At 31.5% G+C, this 21,270-nt stretch overlaps 2 protein-coding genes across 2 annotated transcripts; one reads left to right on the top strand and one right to left on the bottom strand.

Moving 5' to 3' along the window:
• Positions 1–105: 105 nt before the first annotated feature.
• On the bottom strand, positions 106–21,044 carry LOC128390760 (sialin-like). Its single transcript, XM_053350521.1, has 4 exons — positions 19,866–21,044; positions 2,294–2,443; positions 1,166–1,298; positions 106–1,084 (listed from the first exon to the last, which is right to left on the bottom strand). The coding sequence occupies exons 1-4, from the start codon at positions 20,694–20,696 to the stop codon at positions 561–563; spliced, it is 1,638 nt and encodes a 545-aa protein (XP_053206496.1). The 5' UTR covers positions 20,697–21,044; the 3' UTR covers positions 106–560.
• Positions 14,843–18,901, top strand: LOC128390768 (uncharacterized). The gene is made up of 2 exons (XM_053350530.1): positions 14,843–18,477; positions 18,564–18,901. Exons 1-2 carry the CDS (start codon positions 17,778–17,780, stop codon positions 18,689–18,691), a joined length of 828 nt encoding a protein of 275 aa, XP_053206505.1. The 5' UTR covers positions 14,843–17,777; the 3' UTR covers positions 18,692–18,901.
• Positions 21,045–21,270: the final 226 nt, after the last annotated feature.

The following is a 21,270-nucleotide window of genomic DNA, read 5'->3' as shown; positions in this document are numbered from 1 at the left end:
AGTTGAATGGACAATATTAAGTAAATATTCAACCTTGATTGTTAAGCATTTACCAACATTAATTTAGTTTTAATCATTCATATGAAATTAGATTACAATATAATATAAACATTATAAAAGGACAACAATTTATTAATTTCACTTGATTGTCTCGTTTTTTTGTTCAATTAATTAGTTAATATTATTTACAATTTTAATTTTGATCTTTGATTTTTTTGGTTCAATTTTAAAATTTTACACTTTTTACAATTAGTTTGATCAATTTGTTGTTGTTGTTGTTGTTGTTGATAATACAATTAGTTAATTGTTAAAGTTTAGTTTATGATGATTATGATGATAATTATTATAATGTTATAAATGCACAATGTTAATCATCACTCAAGTGGATTTGATTTGATTAATGTCTTAGTTAATTAAACGATTAAAAATAATACCTTGAAAACACTGATTACAATTAAAACGATGGTTACAATTAATTTACATTGGTATTCAATTGACTGTGAATACCTTGAGATACCTCCAACAATTTAGATTTATAATCAAATATGATTAGTTAATTATCAAAGTCCATCTCCTTTGAATCCGATCATATTGTTGTTATTAAGTTGAACTATTTTCAAATTGTAACCATCAGCAAATTTAGATTCAATTGTCGGGATTGATTCATTACAATTGACATCTTTTGTACTGGTACCAACTTTAACGCTATTTGGACGATAATCAAAGTGACCTGGGTCCCAAGGTTGAAGTTCAGCCGATCCAAATAGGATGAAGACAAGAGTTCCAATGACAAATAGACCAGCGGCAACTAGAAAAACGTGATTCCATTCAGATATTGAATCGCCGTTAGTGACCAAAGTGGACACCAACATTGGCGCTAAAATACCGGGTACATTTCCGATTGTGTTGGCGATACCCAAAAGTGTACCAGCAAAGGTCGGACTCAGGTCAACATTGGTTATCTTAAACCCAGAGATAGCAAATCCACAAAGTCCCAAGTTCATTGTGATCAAGGTGATCGCTAAATTTGAGTTACGACCCGAGAAACAATTAACCACTAGACAAATCGCTGGTCCAATAAAACCTAAACAATTAACCATCATAATACAAGTTAATTAGTTGATTAATAAGAAAATTAAAGTTGGATATTGACAAGAAATCTTACCTATCGAATTGAATGTTTTCCTTAAAAATGTTATTGAAAATCGACCTTTTTGCCGAAGGTGATCTAGAACCATTCCACCGATGTAGCCCATTATGCTCTGGGCGATATAAGGTAAACTCGAGATTATGTCAGACTGTTGATTAAGAATCGAAAACACAATTAGTAACAATTAAGGTGAAAAAAAAGAGATGGAAATTCTGATCAACAATTAACTCTTTCAGTTATTTTTGTATTAAAAAATTTCATCGTCATAACGTTAATCTGATTTGGGATTATGGATTAATCCATGATGATTGGTGAGTCATCGATAATTTAAACTGATTGGTTAAATTGCTGATCCGATCTGATTGATGATTAATCAATAAAATTAATCAATCAGAGTCATCAAATTGTAAACTCACAATAACAACAAAAAAACTATGGCTTCATTTTCAATAATGATTAATGAACTAATAATACAACAATTAGGTTATAATACAAAATAGACTCAACAATTAACTAATTCTCACAGAAAAAAAAGCAACAACAGTTAATTTAAATTGTTTTAATTTGAAATGATTAACTATCGTTCATCAACCTTATCAATACTTTTTATTATTTGATTAATAAGAAAAACTTTTACAACCGAAACATATTATGACTAATCTAATTGTTGACTAATTAGCTAAACCATTTCAAGTTAATCAAATACAATTTAATGATAAACAATATTGTTATTGTTTGTTTAATTGTTAAAAGTAATTTTCCCTTGTCAAAGTTAATCACAATTAAGCCTTTTCTGTTAATCAAAATTGTTCCTAAAAAAAAGCAAAAACAATAACAACAATCAAGGTTAATCATTTTCATCTTAATTAATCAAGTAACGGAAGAAGGTTATAACTAGATTAATATATAGCGATTAAAATTGTGTTGATTGTAATTGTAAATGATTAACATAAAGTAAACAATCAAAGTAAATCAAACAAAATGATTAAGCTTAATAATGAATCAAGTGAATGGGAAAACTAATGTTGAAAAGCAAAAGTTTTCAACAACAATCAGTGTAGTTGTTTTAATCGTCTCGCTATTTTAACAGGGAAAAGGTTAATTGTTGATTGTTTGGGAGGTGATTAAAGTTAATTTGATTACCTTAGCAACATTTAGTCCAAGGACTCGGTGAAAGTAACTGGGAAGTTGAGTTAACATGGTAAGATAAGCCCAATTGTATACGAACGAGGCAAAGACCATTGCAATGAATGGTGAATTTGTCAATATTTGTTTCCATGGAATTGGATGTGACTGTAATTAGATTGAACAATTTAAGTTAAATTATTAATTGTCATTTAATAAATTGTTTTCTAGTAATAATCAAACTGTTGATCAACTGTTATTCAATAATATTCAATGTTATAAATAGATTGTGATACTTGAACAATTCAATTCTTGGTAATGATTATTTACCTTGTTCACTTAATTTAATCAATCATAATAAATTAATAGTAGTAATGTTTGGATTTTAGACGCCCCGCCCTTAAGGGCGGGGCGTCTAAAATCCAAACAACTGAATTTTTCCATAAAGTTTTTTGAATCAATTCTCTTGATAGACCAACGTTCTAAAAGATAATTAATTAATTGAGAATAATTAAAAAGTATTATTTGTCTATGAAGCAACTGAGTCTATTATTGATATTGTAATATTATTCAATTCATTTTGTCTTGATTGTAGTGATTAATTCAAATGAGAATAATAAATTGAAAAAGTTAACGCGAGCGCGATGTTAAACAAAAGTCTTTAAAATCTTACAATAAAATGTTTAATTAATTGTATCATAAAAGTAGTACAAATTGAAAAGTAATTTTCAATTATAATCAGTGGTTACAGTACCAGTATTATCAATTTGTATGATATTATCATACTCACAAAACAGTAAAAGAGTCGCTGTTGAAGTTAAGGCAGACTTGAATTGGAACTCAATTCGCATTGTGCCATATTTAAGATTATTTATAAATGTTTTATTACCAGGAGAGTGGTCAGGGGAGAAATCAAATGCAATTATCGGAAAATTTTCTTTGTAAGTTTCTAAGTCATAGCTAAAGTTGTTTGGAATACCTAACGTATCATGAACACCTTGGAACGGTGTCATGCATAGTAATGTTTGAAAATCCATCTCATACGGCTTGGTTGGATATTGATCCCCATTTATTGAGCATGACATTTTAGTGAGGTTAAAATGTTTGAAGTTATAAGGACTTGACGATAGAGATCCTTCAAAGCTTGCATTATCCAAAAATGTAGCAAAACATCTCCTTGGTATCTGACCAACTATCGCATTGTCTATGATTCCGCTTGGAGAAGTGCTATGAATTGTAAAATATTTGACTTCTCTCCTGATTATTGGATATTTTAAAGAGCTCGATCTCAAAGCATTTTTCAAAGCTGATTGCATCAACTGAGTCATTTTGTATTTATGAACACTCAGATAAGCATCTTTTAAATGTAACTCAGGCTTATGAGTTTCGGCGTCGGAAGTATAAAAGATAAAATTAGATTTTTGTTGATAAAGCTTTATGCGTATAGGAATTGAACCAGGTAAAGGACGAGGCTGTGTAGCTAAATCAAAATCAAGAGCTCCAAATAATTCAACTAACTGTCCATCGGTTTCTCCCTTAGAGGTTTCATTTAAACCAGACGGTCTTATAGGCTGTGACCTGAATGATGAGATGTTATCAGTTATTGAAGCTGAATTTTCAAACCAATAAGCAGCTCTGGATGATGTATTTTTCTCTATTAGCGATCTGTTTAATAAAGTATAAAAGAAACTAGCATATCCAAAAGTAGAACATGAAGTAGATACTTGTTTATCACCAATAGTAACTTCTACATCTCTAAAGATACCATTAAGAGCATTTTGACATAGCTCAAGATTTTTCCACTCTCCAAGTTTTGGACTTTCATCTGTAACAATGGCTTTATATTTAACCATAAATTTCAAGTACAATCTCGTTTTTGAAAGAGATATTAATTCATCTTCATTACCAGTAATGTAGAATTCAATTGGACTTTCAGGATTTAGAGCAGCTAAAGGGCGAAATGAAATTTGAGATGATTTCTCAATCTGATTTGTAACTGGAGGCAATTTAAAAAGGTCTAATTCAGGTAGAAGAAACATTTCATGTAGCTTATTAGCCGATGACATTATCGATGAATTCAAAATTATTCTTCTTGGATCTTTTAACTTTTGGTTTTTTCTGTTTAGTTGATTTGACTTTAATTTTTTTCTTGTTATGATTTTTTTGTTGTTTACGAGCCGCAGGCTTCTTCTTGAATGTCTTTGTTTTCGTGGTAATCCTATTAATATTCTTAGTGACAATTTTTTTCTCTCGAGGTGGTTTACACGGATTCTTTTTCACTTTTGGTCTATCTTTAGCTTCATTACCGTCTTTACCAGCAATTTGCTTTTTATAATATTCAAACAGATTATCAATACGCATCTTGTTGGAAATGAAGTGTAACAAATGTTGTTCCAGTAGTAAATGACGGTGTTACACGAAGAGAATCCTTTATATTTATTGAGATAGATTCCAATTCTGTAACTTTAACATTTCTTTTTTGAGGTTTATTGAATTGGATGAATAGGTTTTCACCGAATTTTGAAGTATTCGGAGCTGTTAAATAGTTCAGAATTTGTTTCTCGTTATTCCCAATACACACTGGCTCTATTATGTTAGTCTCAATTGTAAATATTTCATTTAAAAAGAATGAAGATATAGGGTTGTTACTTATAATGTTATATTGACCAGGAATTAAAGAGGGTAGACCTAATACGTGTCTCGTTGTTTCATCAAAAACAGGCAAGATTCTAACGATCTCATTGTTTTGTAAACTTATCTCTCCAGGGGAAATAGCAAGAGTTTTACCATTTGGGTTGAAGAACATATCGATTTGTTTCGTGAAAATATCATCTTGCACAACTGAAGTTAGATGATTAATTAGTTCACCAATATTATTTTTCCAATCGAAAAAGGTTGTAATCGGTGTTAAAGCTGAATAAGATTTCAATGATTGTGTATCTACAAAATTGATGGTAATTTTCTTTGATGATATCCAAGTTATCGGAATACAGATCTGAGTTAAGCTCACTGACCAATTGCCATAGAAGTTTAGGCGTTTGCACAAAAGATTTTTGAAATTTCCTGGTGTATTTTCAGGAAAAAGCTCTTTTGAGGAGTCACTCTTAAGAATTAGATCGAAAGAATCAGCAATCATTTTCCTATATTAGATTCAGGTGGTTTCTTATTAAAAACAAAAGGCGAAGGTAAGATGTATCCAAGGCAGCTACTCATGAGTGAAATCCAAAGTGATTCTCTTTCAATACCAATGCTCAAATTTATAACACTCACAAAGATGACAATTACAATTATAACTATTTGGGCTATAAAGAGAATGTATTCAGGATTTTTATGATAACCAATGTTTTCATTTATAGAGCTCAAGTTCTGATTCTGGGATCCATTTATTATACTTTGATGGGAATCCAACCCATTTGACCTCAAACCATTTACTTCCATTTTTATATTTTGTATCTTTAATGGATTCTATTTTATAAGTTTTAACTGGAATGAGTTTGACCTTCTGGACTTCTTCTTTATAATATCTTTGTAGATTCTCAGATCCTTGTTTATTTCGCACTTTAAATAGGTTTTTTGTATCTCCTCTATTGTATCCAGTGATGAAAAACTTTTCTTTTGACCAATTAGGTAGATAACCACGATTAAAAGCTCCGAGATGTTTTCCAATACGTACTTTATCGCCAAATAAAAGTTCTTTATTTGCATCAGCTCTTATATCCATAAGTTTTCTTCCATATGATGCTTCAAATAAAATATCACTTTTTATACTAATAGCTTTTTTTGGAGTTGTCTTTATAGACCGGTGAATACTGTTATTGTATGAAATAACGATTTCAGGTAATTCAGTTATCCATCTCTTCGTATTTTTACTAGTCATAAGCCTAAAAATTTTATTCTTCAAGGTTCTATTAAATCTTTCAACTAGAGCACATTTAGTTGTTTGATTTCTAGTCGTAAAAAAGCTTACTCCGTTTTTATTCAAATAATCTTTTACAATGTTATTAACAAACTCTTTCCCTCGGTCTGTTTGTAAATACAAAGGTTTCTGTTCAGCAAATATTTTACGAAAAGACTTGACTATCTCTGATGGCTTCTTAGACTTTATAGCAATTCCCCAACCGTAACGCGATAGCACATCTATGACAGTAAGAATATATTTATAGCCGTAATTACTTTTCTCCAGTGATCTCATATCAGCTAAATCAGCTTGAAATTGGAACATTTGATGAGGAACCCATGTTTTATTTCGAACAAACTTTCTTTTTATTTGTTTATGTAAAGTATAACTATCCTGTGTTGATAACCAGTTTTGAACTTGAGTTTTGGTGACTCCATACTTTTTTACACTATCATAGAGAGAATTCACTCCTCCATAGCTACCGGGATTGGAAGCTTTATAATAGTTTTCTGAAAGTAAGTTTTCTAGTCCACTTTTCATTTTATGGTATAAACCATTTGCTAGTTCGCGGTGATTTTCTACGTTGTTGGTTATTGTAATTTTTTCTTGTATATTTTCTTTTTACAATGTCATCATTATTTTCTATTATAATCTCAGTTGTTTGACTATCATTATCGTCATCTTGATTGTTAATTTGCTCTACCGGTTGGTAGTCAGGAGTGATTACATCTAATGTAGGGCTTGGTAGACTTTGATCAGGATTCTGAATCGAGTTTAAAATTAGTTTATTAGGAATCTCATCTATATTTGCTTTAGATAAAATTGAAGGTAGAAATTCAAATCCTTGAACGTAGCTTTCAGGCTTTATAGCATGTAGTAGTATATCTATGATATCACTTCCTTCAACAGGTTTATCATCAATTGAAATAATTTCTCGGTCATAATTATAACATTTTTTAAGCGCCAATTTAACCAATAATGAAGCAAGAGTTTTCACTTCATCTATAGTAAAACAACGTTTGACATCAACAGATTTATTTTTTATTGAAGATTTACTTTTTTTCTTTGGAGATATCTGGTTTTCGTATTCAGGAGTCACAATAGTTTTGCGAAACATTACTTCAAAGAGATAACTTCTTTTAGTGAGGGTAACAGAATTTTAATATACTTTATATAGCTATTAAGCATTTGTGGCGTTACTTGTTTTTTAGATGTAGATTTTTTACTAAGTTTATAAATGAACTTTTTTAAGGGCCTCAGCTCTTTTTTCTGTTCAGAAGAAAGCGATAAGTTACCAAGAATTAAATTTAAAGTAACTTCATGTAAAGCACAGTTAATAAATCTTGAACATTGAAGCATCTTGATGATTTTGAGCTTAGTTAAATTTGATTCAACAACACTCGTTGTTTTGAAAAGATCAAGACAAAATTCTAGGTTTTTTGACATCTCTATATAGAATATACAGTTTGTGTAGCTCCAGATGGTGAAGGTATAATATTTGTTCTTAATCTTAGCTCCTCAGGTGTTTGCTGTGATGTGTCTATGAGTAGATAACCATAGGGTTTATTTGTAGCATCACTGTACACTGACATAAAGTTTTTCACCTTGGAAGGAAAAATTTGTTGTCCAAGAGCATTGATTTGTTTTAAATCTCTTCTATTTTTCATCAAAACAATTATTTGGCTATTTAGACTTATGTTTCGCATTTCCTTTCCCTTAGCAAATATATTTTGTACAATAGAAATAATTGAAAAACCAAGATGGTGACTCCCTCTTGTATAGAAGTTACTAACATCTGTTGCGTTCGATGACTCGTTCATTAGATCGTCCATCACAACAATATCTGGTAAATTATCTACAATATCAGATTCTCTTGGTATACCTTCAAAATATGTAACTACACAATGAGGTATAGGAATATCATAGATTTTCTGATTTATTCCATAGCACCATAAAACCTTTAAACTTTTGGGCTGGTTAATATATATAAGCTCTTTATGAAATTTGAGAAGTTCACGGACAAATAATGTTTTACCACATCCAGTGGGTCCACTGATGATAGCAGTAAAAGGGTGTCTTAACATAATTGTACTAGCTGATACTTTCATTGTGTATTGATGATGTTAAACAGTAAACATTTAGAGTAAATATGAATACAAAATTTAAGTTAAGTGACTATATAGTTTTTTGTATAAGTTAATCAACTTGAAGATTAATACGATAAGACTCAAGGAACCATAAACTTAATCCTGAGAGTAGCCAAAAGGTAGCGTTGAATAATTCTCTTCGATTATTCTTCTTTTGTCATAAACAAGTCTATAAGCTTTTTCATATTCGGTCGAGGAAACTTGATTTTCTTTAGTAGATTTGAAAACTAATTGTTCCACAAATATCTTTTCCTCGGTATTATTTTTAATAGAATTTTTAATAAGCTGTTCTAAAGTGTCAAAATTCAACTTCTCTCGCGCTTTGTAGTGAAGAGTAATCCCTTTGATTTTACAACAGTAATTTAGACTATTAGAAATTGGTTCAAAGATCTCGTATGAGTAATTTTTCGGACCTCCAGAGACAAATTTTGTTATGTAAGAATCTTTACCATAGTCAGCTAGTTCGTCTGTGAGCTCCCCTAAAAAGTCACCTAATTCAGGCTTAAATCTATCTGATTCGTCTTCGACAAATATAATAGAGTCAGTATCAAAATAAAGAATTCTATCTTCTAGTTTCTCTAATAAATCATAGAGCTTGAGCCTAGCATATGCAGTTGTAAATGCTGCAATAACAACATTTGAATGTTTTGGATCATGAATGAAACCTTCATTATCCTCAAACTGAACCATCATAGTGGAGTTATTGACTAAAAACGCGTCTGTAACTGTTTTTGTATTGTCTGCAAAAAGTTTTAAAAACTCATCAGGTTTATGCATATACATTGTTTTCGGAAGATTTGGTCTTTGTGCGAATTTTCCCCAAAAACTATTAGCCATCAATTTAGCTTGAGTTCTGAGTGCTGCGTTTTTGACTACTTTTTCTTTCTCTAATTTTATACCTTCTCTTTGTTCATACATTTTTATAAAAGCGTTTCTATCAAGATCTGATTTTACATTTTCAGGGTAACCACTAGCCTCAACTTTTAATTTCAGCCATTTATCCATGAAGGCGCTAAAAAGACCTCCTTCTTTATTATTTTGATCATACTGATAGAATTCAGTGAAATGCCAAACTTCATAGATTTTCAAGATCTTATAGCCTTTTTCTATAGCTTTCATAAGTTCAGGAGTTGTCCAAGTTCCGATAAAAGTTCTTTCTTTATCACTATGGTCACAATCAGATTGATTTCGCATTTTTGCACATTTCACACAGAGTGGAAACATAAGTTTTCCATCTATTTTAACAGGTAGAACAGGTATATACAATCTTTTTGGAGCACTAACCTCACAAAGTACAAATCCAGAAAACTGATCTATTGATGTTGTTTCATTATCAAGCTTAAATTTAATGATCTCTGGATGACCAATTGGAAATGCACAGTACTTTACGACATAAGGATAAAGACTTGTAAAGTCGTAATATCTAATTTTCTCTGTATTCTTTACTTTGTAGAAAAGCTTTATAGCATTAGTTCTCCCTCCGAAGAACGCATCTCTAGGATTCAGAGGTGGCTTACTGTTTCTTTTGTCATGCAAGTATTTCTCATAACGATACATAGTTTCTTTATCTTTCATTTCATTTTGTCTAAATTCGCATTCCCACTTAATTATGACATAATAACCAAGAGTTTTGAGGTCATCTATCTTTTTCATTGTACTGTAATGGCGTGATTCCATTGATTTATCGAGCCATTTCGCATCTGAGAACTCTCTGTCGTTAGGGTAGCATTTTTTACAACCATGAAAAAAACAACCTAAAAACTCATAAACAGTTTCTGATTCTTGATCATATCCGTCTACAAAGTATTTACTTAATTTCTTTTCTTTAATTATAGATATATTTTTCTCTTCAGCTATCCAGTCGAGCCAAAAATTTCCTATCACCGAACTTTTTCTTTTCGGCTCATATCCAAGACATGGAATGATAGCAATAGTTTTTGGTTTGAGAAAAACGATTTGAACACTTCCATACAAGCTTGAGCAATTGTTATACATCTAGAGATAGGATCTAAAGAAGTTTGTTCTTTGAAGCTTCTTCGAAAGTTTTGAAACGAGTTTGCGAGGATATAAACGTCCTGTTTACAATATTTTATCAATTCCAGTCTAAAATCAAATTTTTCTGATTTTACTTTATCATACCATGAAAGAAGAGAGTTTCTTTCTTTTATTGACAAGCTATCAACGTCATAAAAACTGATATCAGGGTAGGAACCGATATAAGACGAGTTTTCGTGTTTATTAAATTTATGAGGAAACCAACCTTTTTGTTCATCCAAACCAAAAGCTTTTGGTAAAGCTTTCAGAGGCATAGGCAAAAACGATACAGAGTCTAAGAATTTAACATTAAGAAAATTCATTGTTAGTATTTTAGAACCTGATTTTATAACTTTAGGTGTGCCTGCGATTTGATTATCATTCAGGTATTGAAGAATAAAATGAAAATCATAAGCTTTTCCATTATGAGCTATAACGAAAATCTTAGGATTACTAACTCCAATCTCTTTTGTCGTTTCACAAATTCGTTTTCTCAAATCTCTGAAAATCCATTTACAAAAAGCAGCAACACAGTCAGAACCTTCAAACACTTGATCTTTTTTCTCGCACATCAAACAACCAGAATCAATACTGTCTTCACATTGACTACATAGATGTGATGAACACAATAAATTTGGAGAATGAATACCCGAAGAGGATGTAGTGCTTTCAATATCATAATATATGATTACTTTGTAGGATTCGTCTTCTTTTTTAATTTTGTCAAGATTCGGTCGTGTCATATAGCAGAAATGGTTTTTGGATTCTACCATTTCTCTGCAGATGACACAATAAAATTTATAACAAACATGTTTACGTTTAGACTTATATGATCGGTTACAGTCAATACATTTTTTCAAGGTTTGACAAGTTTTGTTCTCTATGTGATTTTTGAAACAATTATCCTGACAAAAAATTCGATTGCAGTCTTGACAGTCAATCTTCTCATTACCAATGCACGAAGGAGTTGTAAAACAAAATTCGCAAGTACTTTCACATTTATGGCTAGTTCTTTCTCGATAGCCTTTAAGACATTTTTCACAAAAAAAGTCAAATCCTAAGAAAGCTTTTAAAGATCTTGTAGGATAATAGTGATTATCTTTATAAAGAAGATAAATAGATTTAGTATTTTCAGGGCCCTTGTAAATAGTTGTGGATGTTTTGGCATCAGTTACAACTATGCGATAATCAGATAGTACAGTTTGAAACTTTTCAAGCTCTTCTATCCCACAGTTCTCATATGGAATTATTTCTGCTTTACTACAAAGCTTCTTAGCTGCAAATAATTGAATACCACCTGCATCATCTTTCAATCTTCTCCAATCATTTCCAGTCATATTATCTGCTATTGCTTTACCAACAACTAACGACCTGGAGCAACATAACCCATCTTTCTCAATCATAATTGTTTTAGTCGATCTTCTTTCATAGCTAGATAAATCTGTATCTCCATATTTTCTTTTATACCCTCCTCCACTAGGCATTTTAATAATAATGATGTCTACAGTCAATATACCTTCGAGTAAAAAGTCAATATTGGATTGACAGACTTTGTAAATTGCGTTTGTTATAACATTTCTAGTTAGTTGTGAACCTCTTTGAAATGAAATCCATATATCTTTTGCTAGAGATTCGTTTCGTATAACAATTTTGATCATATCGCTATCTGAAACTCTGAATCCTATGTCAGCAATAGCTATAAAAAGAGTATCTTCGATGTTAGTGATAAGCGAAATAAGAGATTGGGTTTCTCTGAGCCCGTCATATGTTATCTCAATTTGTCTAGATATCTCAATATAATTCCATACTGAATTGATTCTTTCAGAAGTGGAGAGAATCTTATAAGTGAACATGATAAGCAGAAATATAAATATTTACAATTTTATTTTTTTTGTTATTTTTTGTTTTACAATTTTTTTTTACCGTTTCCGATTTTTGTAATTTTTTTGGATTTTCAGAAATTTTTGTTTTAGTGAAAACGATATAGCAATAGACAAAATAATTAACTATCAAGAAAATATGATTAAGAAACGTAATAAAATTAAATGAAATGAGTTACAAACACTTCAATTTCGGATTAAGAGTAATACAATATGTGATAAACAGAATAATTTTTTAAAAATAAATTTGAAGATAAAGATATAAGATAAAAATGATGAAATGAAGATTAAATGATATACCACTATTCGTTCCGTTTACGCTTCTGGAAAAGAGAAGAAGGGATGGGAATATCTTTAGTTAAATCTTCATATGCTATACCACAAGCGAGCTCAAAACAAGGAGATCTCTCATTGCTGAACCCTGCCAAAACTCCATCTCTGAACATCTTGCTCTTCTTCTGTTCATTGAAATGTTTCTGTAAAAGACCAACTGCTTCGTGGTCTGGCTTTTCAAAGAAATTCATTATCTTTATGAAAAGATTCTGCATGTCTTTGTCATAAGCCTTTGTTACAAGTAACTCTTCAAACCACTTTTCACATATTAGGGAAGAAGGAGATACTGTAATACAGGTGTGTTCAGCAGGTGAGAGAACTTCATATTCAGCATTATTTCCTAACTGTTTACACCCTGGACATATGGATTTGATGTACTTTGCAGCCTCTCGAAATATTATAAAACTCATACAGTTGAAAAGTATATCAGAAGCTACTTCTTCAACAGCATCAAAGTTTTCAACAAAGTAAGCCATTGGTGGAATTATTCTCAGAAGTCTTGTTATTTCTTTCTTCTGTAACATAATACCAGTAACTTTGTCCTTCTCCAATAGAACAGCATACTTTTCGGTAGAGTTATCATCTTCATCTTCAATTAAATAAACTGTTCGCCTGTAGTAAGAGTTGTTGGAGAAATGTTGAATCACTTCATCATCGCTGTCCTCCAATAAGGTTTGAAGTTTTTGCAGTTCTTTAACTTTAAGACGAATACCAGTTGGAGTCCAGAGGCCTTCTTTAGTCCATACTCGTAAATCAATACTAAGCCAAGTCTTAGGCTTATCAACGTCATCAAGATAAGCATCTTGTTTTCCTCTGACAACACGAATAGACTTTGTTTTTCCAGCAAGAAAACCTCCACAGGTACTAACTAATGAGAACATCAAATTGTCCCACTCCATGGTTTGGATATCTTCGCTATTTACCTGTCGAACCAGATTTGTTTATATATCAACCGGTTGTTGTTCAGCAATTGTTCGATCTTTAAGTTGAATTCTTCTAAGATCACTCTCAACTTTACCTGAGTTATGAGGAATAATAAATTGGTCAACGCCGATATAGCTGCGCTTTATAGCTGATGAATTCGAACAAACACTTTAGATTAACAGGTATTCGTTACTGTGATTTAATTTTAATTCGAATAATTTGATAACACCAGCTTTTTGTTGATTTTAACGTTTCACACCAGAACTAAACTTTACTTTATGTCTGTGATTCAGAAAAGAAATAAAGTGAATATGAGGTTATTTTGAGCTCGCTTTAAAAAATTAGTAAATGTTTTTGAGGAATCAAAACCACTTTAAGTTGTTTATTTTTTGTAAAACTATGTAGATGACGAATACGTTATCTTAATAGTACAAAAAAGTAAACAATACGTGTAGTTATCAAGCTATGACATTAGTAGAGGCTGTGGAGCCTTTCCCTACTCCATTGTTTGCTAGACAATGACCAAGCTTTAGAGCTTATGGTTTTATATCGTAGCTTCCGAGAGCTATGACCAAGCTGTTAAGCTTATGGATTTTTTATTGTAGCTTCCGAGAGCTATGACCAAGCTGTTGAGCTTATGGATTTTTATTGTAGCTTCCGAGAGCTATGACCAAGCTGATAAGCTTATGGATTTTTATTGTAGCTTCCGAGAGCTATGACCAAGCTGATAAGCTTATGGATTTTCATGTAGCGACCGAGCGCTGAGACCTAGCTGACGAGCCTTAGGGTTTGGATTGTAGCGTCCGAGCGCTGTGACCTGGCTTTGGAGCCACGGCTTTCTCCAGTGGCTTCCTAGAGCCATGACTTAGCTGTTGAGCAAAAGTTTCTAATAGTGGCTACCTAGAGCCATGACCTTGCTAAATAGCATAGGGTTTCATTGTTGGCTTCAGCTTAGCCGTTACCTTGCTAGATAGCATAGGATTTTTCTTTTATAGCAATGTCTGCTGTAGCCTTGCTGTTGAGCATAGGAATAGCTTGATAACGACAGTGGTTATCCTCAGAGAAAGTTTATTAACTAACCTGAATTTCCAACTGTGATTTCCCTTAAAATTTTCTCTGTTTATATACAGTTTCATTAGTACTGCAAAAGCTATCACAGCCTTTTTCTATTCTAACAAGAATATTCTGTGACATCTTCACAATCATCATGATTACTGTCATATAATTCAAGCTTTTGATAATTACTTATAAATTCGATGGAAAATTCTGTTATTTCTGTGTATTTAGATTAATCTATGGAAATATTAGTGAGGGCTATGTATCTGTATATTGATGATTATGTTATCATTTCATGTTTGAAACAGTAATATTCTATTCGCTATATAATATTTATATAATACAATGAATGTAATAATATTTTAATTTATTATCAGCTTTTTCGGACCGATACGTCCAAGGTATATAACATTATATACAAAATTTAATTCAGGTTAAACTTTATCGACAACCCAGTAAATAAACAATGAAATGACATAATTTCGTAAAAGAAACAAAATTGCTTCTCATTGGTATAATTTAACATGATCTTGAGTTAATTCTTTGTTTTATTATTATCTCTTTTTCTCAAAAACCATCATGCCTTTAGACAAAATTTAATGTAAAATGTAGCTTTATATCGTATAATCAATTTACACAAATGATTATTCCTCATTTTCGTTCAACTTATCCAATTGTCAATTCAATTCAAAATGTTTCATTTAATAATTAGATTAAAGAAAAGAATAATTACAAATACGTGACTTAAAGATAGTTCATCCTTGTGATCAGAAAAATACTCTATGGAAATTTAATACGAAATATAAACAGTAAAAGGCCTATTTAAATCTCCAACTAATGTCGTTTCAATTTTTGATTGAAATCAAATTAGTTTCAACTCTCCATCTAAAAAGTTAACTTTAATTATTAAAAGTCTTGTTCATTTTCTAACATTTAAACTCTCAACTTCAAAGTTCAATCTACTTCAAAATGAAAACTAATCTTTCCAAGAAAAACAATGAAACAGTGCGATGTAGAGAAAATGAAACTTCATCTTCTTGTGGTACTCGGTGTGAATTAGTGTCTCACCCAACACCAGGAATTTCTCGTGGTAAAGATTTGAGTATCTTGCCTAAAATTGTGAAGAAACCAAAACACAGAGCCGGTTTATCACATCGAATTGATCTTTACTTTGAAGATGTTAAAAAGTCTATGAAGACTGAATTATCAATGACTTCTTCAATATTGCGCGATCTGATAGACTTCAAAAAGTCTATGACCAATGACATGGTATTCATGAAGAAAGTTTTGGCTACAATGCAAGCAGATATAAAAAAAGTGAGTTGTGTTTATTCTTCATCGTCATCTTCTTCAAATAGTAGTGACGATTCTGAAATGGAAGTTTCACAAAATATAAGTAAAGGAATATCGCAAAAATAAATGGAAAGATTTATGGTTGAATCGGATCGAAAACATCCTTTATAGCAGGTGAAGGTCCAACAAAATCTACGAGATTGTCTTCTTTATCGCTTATCACAGTTTTTATTCCTGTCTTAATAAAAAATTCATATCTAATTAACTAGAAACATGTAGGTGTGTAACTCTTACCTCTGGATTTGCTTTATCGCTTATTTGTACTTTCTTGAAAAATTTTTTGTAGCAAACGCACATACAAATTACAAGAAGAATAATAAACAATACCAAAAGAAGACAAATTAGAAGTAAAACTAAATTGAACAATTTGCTTTCCGATGTTTTAATTTCTTTATCTTTCTCCAAATTCAAAATCAATTTAGCTCCTTCTCCAGATTCTAATTTTTTATCAACTCTTTCTGAATCGATCGCCTCTTCCATGTAGCTGTTGACCATTAACTGTGTAGAAGATTCATCTTTACCTTTAAATCCACTATCAGAAAAACCTGTAAAAAGATAAATCGTGTAGTTGCTACAATCGGTTAAGATTCGTCAAACTTACAGCAAAGAACCGTTGTTATTTCTTCATCGCAAAGAAAAGTAAGTAGACAGTCTTTTCTGGGGTGAACAATTAATTCATGTCTTTTTGCTACAAAGTGACATCCTTTTTTCAGCACTTTCAATCCACGAAAACAGTAAATAACCTTTTCTTGATTTTTCTGTAGAGCTAAGAATCAATAGAGAGAAAAATGAGAAACTTGTAGCAAATTTGGTTCTATTCAAGCTTTACCTAACTTTTTGTCCACGATTTGATTTTCACAAGAGTTATAGCAACAATATAGCACAAAAAATAATATAAATAACTTCATGTTGAAATTTAAACAATGTAAAATTTGAATAATTAATTGCAAAAAAAAATTTATCTTAACAATCAATCTTGATCTTATGATAACCAGAACCACCTAATTTTTTTGTGTATACACTCATCGCCAACGTTACCGGCTATTTCAACAGCTAAGTAGCTTTTGTTATGATTGTTTACACTGTAAACAAAAAAATTTTCCAAAGTTTTTTATCACAGTTTCTTCAATCAATTTATTCATATGAAGCTATGAATATTTATAAAAAGAACAAAGCTCAATGTAGCTTTTATTGCTACTTAGCTTATTCGATTCTAAATAGCTTGTTCTTTTTGAATAAAAATTCTATTCTATGTTCATCTACAAAGACAGTTGTTCTTATTCATTGTAGAAGCTACAAGTCATTTTTACTTCTTTTAAGAAGCAACAAATCTTCTTTTTTCTTTTTAAATTGTGAATTTTTTAATTTGATTTCCATCATTATGGCAGCTCGAATTGTTTTTAATTCAACTCAAATCAAAGATATGAGTTCTCATGAAATCCTGCCTCATAGCAACCTCTTCAAGAAAAAAATTGACTCTCCTTATGTGTTAGCCTGTGGTTTTTTAGATTTTAATCAATGTAAAACTGTCTACATTGCTCAATGTAAAAAAGAGGTGATCCACAGTGAAAATTTGGCTACATCGAATGTAATTCCGATGAATTTGTACCAAGGAAAGCTCTTTCTAGCTTCAGAGGAGGTACAAAAATACTACTTCATCGGAAGTTCAGGTAAGTTCAATTTACACTTTGTAGCCTCATTCTGATTACTAACTAGTCTTCATTTTTTTTCTTTCAGACACATTCGGAGATATTCTTAAAAGAGCCATAACAATCAATAAAAAGAAGTGTAAATTAGACAATATAGTCATCGACTTTTCCAGAGTGATTAGATTTGTTAAGCCGCTATATGGTGGAGTCGGTGTCAACACCATAAACATGAAGGATACAAAGCAAACCAAGGTGACTGATTTTTTTAAAAGCAAAGTCAAAACTTCACCCGATTCAGCTGAAAAATCTACACCTCGTAGCTCGAGTCCAACACCAGGTTGTAGCCATTTCCCACCGACTGGTGAATCAACGTCATCCGGCTATGAAGTAGCTCGAGTTCAGCGGCAAGATAGTGCTGATTCTCTTTCAGCTTTTGAATTTGAGCCACTTGACTTCAGCTATGTGGATTTTGAAGAAGTGGATGCTATATTGGCTGCTGGTAAAGTGAATCAGCCATCAACTTCATCGTCCACAGTTGATTCAACATCACCCGATGAGCCAAAGCGGATTGAAGGCGGTGACAAAGCGTTAGTTAATCTTCAAGCTTTGAAAAAAAGCTATAAAGTGAAGTGGGGTGAAGAAATTCCAGCTGACCTTAGCTTCATCGCCGGCTCAAAGTTCTTCATTGAAGGTGTGGTTCCTGTGAGCAATTTCCGATATCGCTCAAATATAGCTGGTGTTGACTCAATTAGAGTAGCAGCTTCAAGGATGGCTCGAGGACTTATCATTAAAGAATATGATATAACCATTGAAACATTCAAAGGAAGAGGACGAGCCGGTGAACCGAGTATATCTGAGGCTATATGCCGAAAACTTGGGTGGGAAGCTCTTCAAAGCTACCAAGAAGCTATAAGCCACCTGATTATAAGTAAGTATTTCCTTGATAATCATCATCACCATCAAATCTCCTCATTTTATCAATTCTAATGCAAATCTTTGTTTCTCTACATATAGCTCATTGCCTAAGGTTGAATGGAAAAAAGGTTTTCGATAAAGATGATTACACGATTTGTTGCAACCTCATCTCCCAAAATTTCGCTGATCGCAAGAGTAAAGCTATGAAGAGGACACTTTTCAATTAATCTACTATGAGGCCAGAGCAATAATTTTTACGTTTTCAAAGTTTATCATTCATGACAATTATTTACAATCAATTTTTTTTTATATTACTCTTTTACTGCTTATAATCAAATTCAATTTTCAATTGACAAAATATATAGCTCATTAAATAGACTTAGTGTCTTCATAGCCAATTAATACGCTTAATTAGTTCATAATTAATTATCTTTTAAAACGTGGGTCTATGAAGAAAATTCATTCAGAAAGATTCATAGAAAAATTCAGTTGTTTGGATTTTAGACGCCCCGCCCTTAAGGGCGGGGCGTCTAAAATCCAAACATTACTACTATTAATCATTTCTTTTTTTGTTCAATCAAACAATCAACTGCTAATTGTTGATTATCAATCTATTTTCTTACAATTTACAATTGTAAATAAATTGTTTCAATCTTAGTAGAGATTGAGATAAACACTGAGGGAGAGATTAAGTTAATTGATTAGGAAATTGTTGATTGTGTGAGCTTTGATTGTTATCAATTATTTTCCAATAAATATATTTAATCAATTGATTTCTTTGTAAGAAAATTTATCATTTTAATTGTACTTTGATCAGTTGATCAATAATAGAAAAGTTAATTGTGCTTGATGATAATTTAGTTAAATCAGACTTTTTTTTCCTTCTAAATTAAATTGTGATGACAATTAATTAATTAATCGACTGGAAAATTTTAATTATTGTCATGTTTTTCCATGATCAAATTACAATAACTTTCTCTCTCTATGTTTAATCAAGACAATCAACTAATCCATTTAAACTAATAGTTGGATGATCAGTGATTAACTGGATTAACATTTTCCCGCTGCGGGTGAAAAACTCAGACACACACACACTTTCATCATCTTAATCCTAAGCCAATGATTAAATTGTGATTAGATTAAGATCTGCAATTAACTTAACGATGATTGTGATTGATAATATAAGAAAATATTGCTGATTATCGCGAAACTTTTTGTGTGCATGTGGTGATTAACTAATTGCTCATATACAAACAAAGACAAAACTATGGACTATATCCAATTTAGTTAATTACAGTTAGTGAAATATTAGTTAATCAACAAGTGAAATGGAGTAATTAAAACCATGTAATCAAGACAGTTAATGACAAATATTATTATGAGTTAAGAAAAAGGAATTACCTTCTTTGAATTATCCAATTGTGTTCCTGATTGAATCTCGAGTAATTCAGATTCCGTTATGAACCAATGGTTTTCAGGCCTTTCGGCAACAGTTAACTGCCAAATTGTGTACCAAATGAATCCCATGATCCCGTGAAAATAAAAGGCCAATTTCCAGCCTCCATATTGATGAAGTTGAGACAATGATCCAGTTGAGATTAACATGATCATAGTTCCCAAGGAAGAACCAGAGTAAACAATTGAACCCCACAGGGAACGCTCATTGATCGGGATATATCGTGAGAAGATTGTATTAAGACCTGGATCGATCATACCGTTGGCCAGACCTTGAAGTAATCGAGCAAGGAAAACAGCACCGGGACCATAAACGGCGATGATCGGTATTGTTAACGATAAAAGGGATGAGATAAATATCGTCGTTCCAACGGTATGTTTAACACTGAACCTTTCGGCTAATCGACCACCAATAACACCGGTCATTATGTAGCCATAGAAAAAAGCTTCTTTCAATAGATTCTGAGTCTCGAATGACCAATCGTACACATGATAGGAATAGAATTCATTGGCCAGGGAAAAGCTCATTGTATCCGTTTTATTAGGATAATGATAACTTGTTAATCGATAAATTGTCTCACTATCATTTCGATTTAAACTTAATTGTGACGATTTTTCCGGTTGATCAATTTCGTCCTGAGATAGATCTGATTTAACCATCGCCTCAAGAGTAGCCGAAAGTATTACTTTGGTCGCGTAGTTGAAAAATAGTCCCCAAAAGGCCATCAGGCCGAAAATCCATCTTACTTTAATCAAAGAGGAACAGGAAGTCATCATGGTGTCAATTGTATTCTCGGCGATTAATTTGATCACAATAATTAAAGAAAAATTAACAAACTAATAACAATAACACCGAACGAAAAAATTATTTTATTTATAAATAAATTGATAGTTGAAACTTTAATGAGTCGATTACATAAAGAAAACAATTAATGTGATAATTAAGATGATGATGAAGAAATTAAATACTTAATTGTCATTTTGTAGTAACGATTAGTTAATTGTTAGTTAGATGTTTAAATAAACGTAATTTGTATCGCTGGTAAAGTGATTATGATATTTATTTTTTTTTTTGGTTGGATTGATGTTCACTTGTTGATTGTAAGGATTAGAGAATCGATTTGTGATTGTAACAATTAACACATACGAAAGAACAATTAATTAATTCCGATGTTTTCTCTTTACTTTGATTTCAAGTACGCTAACAACAATTAATCTTGATTGTGATTAAGAAGAGGAGGAGAAAAGAGTAAGAAAAAAAAAGATACAACAATTTGCTGGAAAAGGGAAAAAGTTAATGGATTCATTGGGATTGGATACCCAAAGAATTAACATTAAATTAATCCAATGA

The sequence above is a fragment of the Panonychus citri genome, unplaced genomic scaffold (genome assembly GCF_014898815.1).
Source record: "Panonychus citri isolate SS breed McGregor unplaced genomic scaffold, ASM1489881v1 Contig00127, whole genome shotgun sequence".
In the NCBI taxonomy this organism is placed as follows: domain Eukaryota; kingdom Metazoa; phylum Arthropoda; class Arachnida; order Trombidiformes; family Tetranychidae; genus Panonychus; species Panonychus citri.
This window is presented reverse-complemented; position numbering and strand designations above follow the sequence as displayed.

What these genes read in the sequence shown, in the direction of transcription:
- LOC128390760 (XM_053350521.1), bottom strand. Translation starts at nt 20,696, where the DNA reads ATGATGACTTCCTGTTCCTCTTTGATTAAAGTAAGATGGATTTTCGGC. An exon ending in AATTGGATAATTCAAAGAAG is followed by an intron (nt 2,444 to 19,865) that starts GTAATTCCTTTT and finishes ATCTAATTACAG; the next exon opens with TCACATCCAATTCCATGGAA. An exon ending in TTGGACTAAATGTTGCTAAG is followed by an intron (nt 1,299 to 2,293) that starts GTAATCAAATTA and finishes CTTAATCAACAG; the next exon opens with TCTGACATAATCTCGAGTTT.
- LOC128390768 (XM_053350530.1), top strand. Translation starts at nt 17,778, where the DNA reads ATGAAGGATACAAAGCAAACCAAGGTGACTGATTTTTTTAAAAGCAAA. An exon ending in TATAAGCCACCTGATTATAA is followed by an intron (nt 18,478 to 18,563) that starts GTAAGTATTTCC and finishes CTCTACATATAG; the next exon opens with CTCATTGCCTAAGGTTGAAT.